Genomic DNA, 8,303 nt, shown 5'->3' with positions numbered 1-8,303 from the left:
TTCGATGACAACGTCAACCGCGCATCAAGGGTTGCCTCAAACCGTGAAAGCAGTCGTACGGGTATTATTACTTACAAACCGCTTGCACCTTGGATTGCAGGTGTGAGAAAAAATGATTAAAAATTTTATTGAAATTGATTTCATGCAACTTGAAGCATTCTTCTGTTTTGGAAGTTAATTGCTACGGAAAAAAGAGTATCGGACGACAGGAGCTCGAATGTTCGAAAATGTCCATTCCATCCCGCTCAACCCTGAAGCAACCGATTGTCAAAATCCCTGATCGCCTTTCAAATCGGTTGCGTGAGCGAGTAGGCAGATGCCAGGTGCGGTTGTGCGAGTGAGCGCACTCTACACCACTCCTGCTTCGGGACCAGCAGCCGTCGTGCTCGTGGTGTGGAAGTAAATTTTTGGCTGATAACAAGCGCCAAAAATATTGGTGTTTGAATGTTGCGAAAGCACCACCGTGTCCCACCTTTCAGTGTCCCATCATCGCGGTAGTGGTGCGAACAGTGTGCTCCCAAGGGAGAAGAAGTAGAACGGCCTTTCTTCCACCCCGCCCTCCACCTCCCCAATATTCCAGACCCGGTGCCATGACGGATTAGTGTGTCGAGTGTTTGCGGAATTCCTTTCCTGTATCGCCTGCATGCCCCGGGCCTCCCCGGCCAGATGGTGGTTTGGATGGTTTCGAAATTAGAAGCAGTAGAAAAAAAGGGTGCAAAAGTCAAAAGTGCGCAACAGCCAGGTCTGGTGGGAGCAGCGGTGCAAAAGAAAAAAAAAAGCAAACCGAAGCACACGGGGCAGCACTAACGATATGATAGCGCGAAGCCGATGATGATGATGATGATGGTGCTGGGGCGATGATGGCTGTGATTTGATTGATAGTTCAGTGTTGTTCCTATCGTGTTCCTCCTCACCCCCCCCCCACCCCCCCCCTCTGGCCAATACTTCTACGCACGTCCCGTCCAGCTCTCGAAACACTGTGCAAGCAACCCCGCCTAATCCACCGCCCCTACCCTCATCTTCAACCTGAAGAAAAGCAACAACAACAAAACAAAAAGAAACGTGCTCCCTCCGAAGTTGGCAAGACGTAAAAAAGTCCTTGATTGAAGGAAAAATTCCGAAACTCAGCCATGCGGTTAGAACACTGACCGCGACAGTGTGTGTGTGTGTTTGTGTGTTCGAGTGTGCGTGTGTGTGTGTGACAAAAGTGCCCCCCCGCCCCTTCTCCCTTTCCTCTCGCTCCGCTACCGTGGCCTAAACACCGACCATCGCAAAACACCGACCGACCGTGGTCGTGCCAGTTGTGCGGGCTGTAGTGGACGGGCACGACGACTGTCTCTGTGCGGTACCGATATTTTTGCAACAAAATCCGTGTGCGAGCGAGACGGCGAGCGAGATCTCGAGTAGTGTGGGATGCTGTGGTGCGCGGATCGCCGCACGGAAGAAGAAAGCGATACGATCGCGCTCTAGACGCTGACAAAAGAGTTTGCCCACGCACAACCGACCGCGAGGGCGTAAAATAGCAGCTCTTTCGTCGGACCGCGCTCAGACCGCGACACGCCCGGGGAGCAAAACTGGGCGGAGAGGGTGAGCCCAGAAAGTGGTCGCCGTCACAGCAGCCGCCGCCGCCGCCACCGCTGTGTGGTTAGTGATAGTGTGTACGAGAATCAACCAACAATCACGTTCCGCGCACGTTCCACCCTTCATCGCCCATCCCTAGCCATCGACGGCCGTGCGCTCGTCTCTTCGGCGCGAGCGAACCAGAAAGGGAGAACGTGTGAAGGTCGTCGGTGCCGTCGGTCAGCGTATTAGAGGGCCCCCGACGTTGCCGAAGTTTCGCGCCAAACGAACGCGAGCGACGGTGCGATATTGTTTTTCGCCTTGCGCATATCGCATCATGGTAACGCATCCGCCGTTGTTGCGGTGACCAGCTCCGACTCCGACTCGGCACAGTCTCTGTCTTCACCAGCACCACCACCGTCGGGACAGCAATCCTTCCCGTTGCCGTCATCCATTTATTTGTGTGTGTGCTTGTGTGTGTGTGTGTGTGTGTGTGTGTGTGTGTGTGTGTGTTGATACCCAGAGGAAGTGGTGAGTGGTAGTGAAGAAGCAGAAAAGAAAAACGAAAAAGAAAAGAAAGAGTGAAACAAAACACAAGCCCGTCACAAACAGCTGTTGGCTGTAGAGTGTGGTGTGGGAACGTCGCCGGGCCAGGCACACTTGACCGCGTTAATACACCCCGCCGTTACCGTGACGACAGCGAGCGCCGTACCATCGCATCGCACGTTGCAGCGGAAGCGACCGTGTGCCGTCGCTGTCGTGTGTGGGTGTGTGTGTTTGTGTGTGTGTTTTTAGCGCTTGAGCAGCGTTTTGTGTTTCCTCATGCCCGTGCGGCGCATCCAGTAGCGGCGCAAAATCACAGTTGCAAAAGGGGAAAGGGGGTGAAGCAAGCGAAGGGACGGTAGTATGGCGACCGGGGCCCGCGGCGACCGGAAGATGCGGGTGGTGGCGCTGGTCAGCGGCGGCAAGGACAGCACGTACAACATGATGCAGGTGGTGGCGGAGGGCCACGAGCTGGTCGCGCTGGCCAACCTCCATCCGAAGGACCGGGACGAGCTGGACAGCTACATGTACCAGACGGTGGGCCACCAGGGGATCGAGAAGCTGGCCCAGGCGATGGAGCTGCCACTGTACCGGCGCATGACGCGCGGCCACTCGATCAACACCAAGGGCCACTACGAGCCGACCGAGGACGACGAGGTGGAGGATCTGTACGAGCTGCTGGCGGAGGTGCAGCGGGAGCAGCGCGTCGAGGCGGTGGCCGTCGGTGCCATCCTGTCCGACTATCAGCGCGTACGGGTGGAGAATGTGTAAGTGCTTCGGGGCGGTGTGTGCTGTGTACTGTGTGCTGCACTTGCTGTGACTCCGCGGGGTATGGGCAGGAATGGGAATGGCGCTTGTCTGTTATCTTATCGGGCGCATGTTTGTCCGTCTCGTTGCAACCGGTCCTTTACACGTGTTTTACATTGTTGTGTCATGCTTGTGCTCGCGGCAGCTGGGAGACGCACGGGGATGTTTGGATCTGGCGAGTTTACCAGAGTAGACAGATCTATTTTTTCCTGTGCCTCTCTAACTAATGATTGAGGGGAAAAATGATAAGAATTTAAAGCACATGACGTAAATGAGGAAATAATAGAGAGGTAATACAGGCAACCCAATCCGACCTAGCTCCGACCTTGCGTTAACGACGATGCGAATCAAGCAGTTCGCGAGAAAGCCAAAAGATTAAGGCACTCGGGCGGGAAGATTCAGATTTGAATGATTTACAATACACACGCACTCACACACATACACAGACGCACACACAGTGCTCTCGGGCTGAGTTGGACTGCAACATTGCATGCATCGAATTAAATCCCCCCCTTTGTTTACTTCCTGCTTTTAGCTGCACCCGGCTGAACCTTATCTCGCTCGCGTACCTGTGGCGCCGGGACCAGACCGAGCTGCTGCAGGAGATGATCGACTGTCAGGTGCACGCGATCATCATCAAGGTGGCGGCGCTCGGGCTCATGCCGGACCGGCACCTGGGCAAATCGCTCAAGGAGCTGCAGCCGCACCTGCTGCTGATGCGCGACAAGTACGGGCTGAACGTGTGCGGCGAGGGCGGCGAGTACGAAACGTTCACGCTCGACTGCCCGCTGTTCCGCAGCCGGATCGTGGTGGACGACGTGCAGACGGTCATCAGCTCGGCCGATCCGGTCTGCCCGGTCGGCTACCTGAACTTCACCAAGCTGCGGCTGGTGCCGAAGGAGCGCATCGAGCCGGTGCTGATCAAAAACTCGCTCGACTTTATCCACGATCTGAACGAGTCGAGCTACAGCGATCTGAGCGACCCGGACCTGAGCGAAACCGAGCTGGAGCTGATTGAGCGCAGCAGTTGCGGGCTGGTGCCCGGGCTCGGTGCGGTCTCCCGCGGCAGCGTCATGCGCAGCTCCTTCAGCAAGGACGATCTAAGCGGGATCGGGATGACGGCGGCGGCAGCAGGTACCGCGGTAGTGCTGTCACGCAGCAACAGCATCACGAAGGAGCTGACGCTGTGCACAAGCCTCGAAACGTGCGCCCCGTTTAGCAGCAAATCACCCGTCCGGATCGTGACGAAGGCGCGCTCCTGCATCGGCGCGGGCGAGGGTAGTAGCGTTGGCACGGCCCCGGGCCCACTGTCACTGAACGACGCGCCGATGGTGGTGGGCCCGGTGGAGGTGCAGCCTCCATTTCAGTACGCGCGCGAAAGCCGACCGCTGGCCAACAAACCGCGCGCGATCGTCAACTCGAAGGGCTGGATGTGGGTGGCCGGTGTGCAGGGGTGCGGGCAGGACTCTCGGCAAGCCATGGCCAGCGCACTGGCGACGCTGGAAGGTAACGGGCAGCGTCCCACCAAAACTGCGTTCGATCGACCGATTTTTCCTGTAAACGCACTTCTTTTCTTTTGCAGAAATGATTCAATCGCACTCGTTCACGCTGCGCCAGATATGCTACATTACGCTGTACGTGCGAAATATGACCGAATATAGCTTTATCAACGAAATCTACTCAACGGTGTTCGCATTCCCGAATCCTCCGACGCGAGTAAGTAGCAAGGCAGCGTGGGTGCCTCCCGATCTCGAACGTATTTACCGAACGTTTTTCTGTGCTTTCCCCCCTCCCGGTAGGTGTGCGTGGAATGTCCCCTGCCGGCGGACTGTGCCGTCGTGCTGGAGGCTGTTGCTTTTAATCCCGTTTCTAGTGGTAAGTTCAAATCACGCTCGAGGAAATAGGAAATAGGGGAAGGTAGGTAAAGACGGACACCTTAAGGAAAATGTAAACAATCTTGGAATATAGTAATACAACGATCATGTAAATGTACATGCTTATTCTTCTTTGGCACAACAACCGCTGTCGGTCAAGGCCTGCCTGTACCGACTAGGTGAAGTGAGCTTGGCTTTAAGTGACTTATTGTTACCATAGCAGGATAGTCAAGTCCTACGTATGGGGGCACGGTCTATTCGGGACTTGAACCCATGACGGGCATGTTGTTACGTCGTACGAGTTGACGACTGTACCACCAGACCGGCCCAAATGTACATGCACATTGTGTTAAACTCGGATTTTATCAGAAAATGTGTTTAAACTTTTAAGTTTCTATCGCCTTTTATGTTTTTTTTCATGAAATAAAAACATAAGCAAGTTTTTTTGTGCATTTTTGAAATATTTGCGTAAGACGGACACCTGATATGGACCTGATGGACACCATCAAGGGGATGGAGACCTGTAGAAAACGTTGGTAATTGAAGAGGTTTATAATATTTTAACCTATCCCATTGACGTTGCCCCAGCTTACAGAACAACAGTCTAAAACTTCTCTTTAGGAAATTACTCTAAAATTACAGCATGTTTGTTGTTGTTACAGAGTTTTCCAGGATTTCTCATAGCTGTGGGAGACTTTATTGACTCTTTATTATTGGACATGAACTTATCGTAATGGGATTTGTCCAACAAATATTGACTCTACAGCACTATTGTTGGACAAATCCAATAGGAATTTCCCAGCCGCCTGCCTAAATAGGGTCCAATTTCCATCATATGAAGTTCACTTCCAATAGGAAAGAGAGTCTGTAATAGACGCAGCCATTTTTTCCATTGTAGATTGAACTTTTTGATATTTGTAATCCCATAGTATCTATTCATCTATCCCAGCACGAATTTATATGAGTGCTCGCTCTTCTTGTGGATTAAAGTTGTCCAAGTCATATGACAAGATGTCAAGATTTGTAAAGTGCCTCATCAGCGTCGAGCAGTAATAGCATAAATAGTGCTTCATTTCTCGTTAATTCCAATACTTTCTCTAGTCGCTGGAAGGTTTATATCTTCGAGATATATTTATTAAAGGCGTTTGATTGAATACTTTCATCACCAATTGATATAAGAAGTAAAGTAAATCAACAAATTTGGGGTCCATCTTTCCCTTCGCCATAGTGTCCGTCTTTCCCTACGACAGAGTGTCCGTCTTTCCCGCTTTGGTGTCAGGATTCATGAACCACCAAAAACAAGATTTTGTATTACTCTCATTCTCGCTCAGTCGCCAGTTTTTTGCTCGTGATAATCACGACAACTCACTCATGTAATAAAACTTCTGAAAATAGAAACAGTGCAAGTTACAGAGCTTAAGATCTGCAGTAATCAAATTAGATCCACAAGGGTGCGCACGTTTAAAAAAATGTTTTCTTCGTGAATGTAACCATTTTTTCATATATTGTGCCAAAAATGTTCTCAAATGTGTTGTTTTACTCTCAGTTCGGATGCTGCATTGTTGAATTATTCGAAAATTACCTTTTTCATGCATTTATGAGAAGTGTCAATCTTACCCGCAGTGTCCATCTTTACCTTCCTTCCCCTTTACATCTTAGCAAAGCCGTGTCAAAGTTCAAATAAAAAGGCCTGCAATGCGTGGTTTTTTAAACATTCTATTCCTACAGCGTCGGAACTGGAACACAAACGACAGACAATGCACGTGCAGGGTATTTCTCATTGGGCACCGGCCAACATCGGCACCTACAGCCAATCGACCAAAGTAAGCATCGACCCGGGAAAAGGGGATGTACTCATAACTAAACTCGCCTTCCACACATTTCCCCCAACAGGTCGGCCACATCACGTACATCTCCGGCCAGATTGCGCTCGTGCCGGGCAGCATGACGATCATCGAGGGCGGCATCAGGCAGCAGTGCAAGCTGACACTGCGCCACCTCAGCCGAATAGCGAAGGCAATGAATGCGCAGGGCGGCCAGCTGCGGGACGTCGTGCAGGGCATCTGTTTCGTGACGCACCCGAGCTACATCTACGAGGCCCGGCGGCAGTGGGAACGGCGGACGGCGAACGCGATCATCGACTACATCGTGGTGCCGGCGCTGCCCCGCGGCGCCCTGGTCGAGTGGCAGGTGTGGGCCCATTCGCACAACGACAAGTTTGACTGTAAGTAGTTGCCATTGCGCCGAAAAAGTTCTTAGTTCGCCTTCCTAACTCTCCTAACACTACTCCGTCCGCCCGGTACAGACGAGGAAACGGGCTGCTCGATCGGCGAGTACTCGATATCGATCCGGCGGCGCTGGAACTACGAAAACAACTGCGCCTCGATCGTGTGCTACGTGTCGACCGGGCTGGCCACCTCCACCACCAAGCTGACCGAGCTGACCGACGACTATCTGCACCATCACAGCCAGCTGGCGCAGCGGATCACGCGCGACCACCTGCACGACACGATCGCGTACGTGCTGCGCAAGCTGCTCCAGGCGTACCCGGGCCTGCTCGGCACCAGCCCGTCCTCGCCGTCCGCCGCCAGCAACTCAGATGAGCCGGCCGGCACCGGCGACGAGGACCAGATCGTGCGGCCCCATCAGGCGCGGGGGGCCGTACCGCCACCACCGCCGTCGGTCCATCTGCGCGTGTTCTATCAGGTCGATGCCGTGCCGTCCGTACAGTTTCTGATCGATGCGATCGAGAGCTTTCTGGTGTCGCCGGCGAACGGGGCCCGCATCGCGTACACCGTCATACCGGCCTGCCATCTGCAGAACTTTAGCACCTTCATCTCCATCTGCGGGCTGCGGCATCACGAGTAGTGGCGGCATGCGGTACGGTACGGTAAATTAGGGAGCAAGTATCTTTTCCTTTTTGTGTCCTTTTATTTCCTTTTGCAAGTAAAGAACGCGAACGAACGGGTGACCCTGTGTAGAAAGCCAAAGGCCAAAGCCGAGCGGTGGAAAGGCACCACGAAAGGCACTAAAATAAAATAAAAAAGCGGCTAGGGACAACACACTTTTTAACCCCCCGGGGCGCACTACCTAAGCCAGCAGAAAGCAGGGGTGGCGTGTGTGAAAACGTCTAAACTCGAGAGGCAAAACGTGGAAGAATCGAAGAAGATACTACTAGTTCGAGTACCAATAGTTCTGCATGTTTGTGTGTGTATGTGTGAGTTATTGTGTGTGTATGTGTATGCGTGGTTGTGTGAGTGTGTGTGTGTGTTCATAATGATATGTGCTTGTGGCAGGTGCACACTAGATAGGAGCTCCTAGGTAGAGCGTATAAAGTTTGAACGGGCGGCGAGAAGGGGACTCACGAAGCCGCCGTCGTTTGCGGGCCATGCGATATTGTTGGATTATTAGGAACAAGAAGCAGCAAGAAGAAGAAGAAGAAGCAGAAGAAGAAAACAAATATTGTATATTAAACTGTTGATCACTACACCATTTGATGGAGCGAAACATTACGACCCG

The 8,303-nt window shown here is 52.7% G+C and overlaps 1 protein-coding gene across 1 annotated transcript; it reads left to right on the top strand.

Annotated features, from left to right (window-relative positions):
* Positions 1–306: 306 nt before the first annotated feature.
* On the top strand, positions 307–8,296 carry LOC121590381. Its single transcript, XM_041910035.1, has 7 exons — positions 307–2,870; positions 3,446–4,416; positions 4,493–4,626; positions 4,710–4,785; positions 6,513–6,607; positions 6,678–7,008; positions 7,090–8,296. The coding sequence occupies exons 1-7, from the start codon at positions 2,467–2,469 to the stop codon at positions 7,650–7,652; spliced, it is 2,574 nt and encodes an 857-aa protein (XP_041765969.1). The 5' UTR covers positions 307–2,466; the 3' UTR covers positions 7,653–8,296.
* The last annotated feature ends 7 nt before the right edge of the window (positions 8,297–8,303 follow it).

Source organism: Anopheles merus, chromosome 2R, assembly GCF_017562075.2.
Source record: "Anopheles merus strain MAF chromosome 2R, AmerM5.1, whole genome shotgun sequence".
NCBI lineage: Eukaryota > Metazoa > Arthropoda > Insecta > Diptera > Culicidae > Anopheles > Anopheles merus.
Note: the sequence above shows the minus strand (reverse complement) of the source record. Positions and strands in the feature narration are given on the sequence as shown.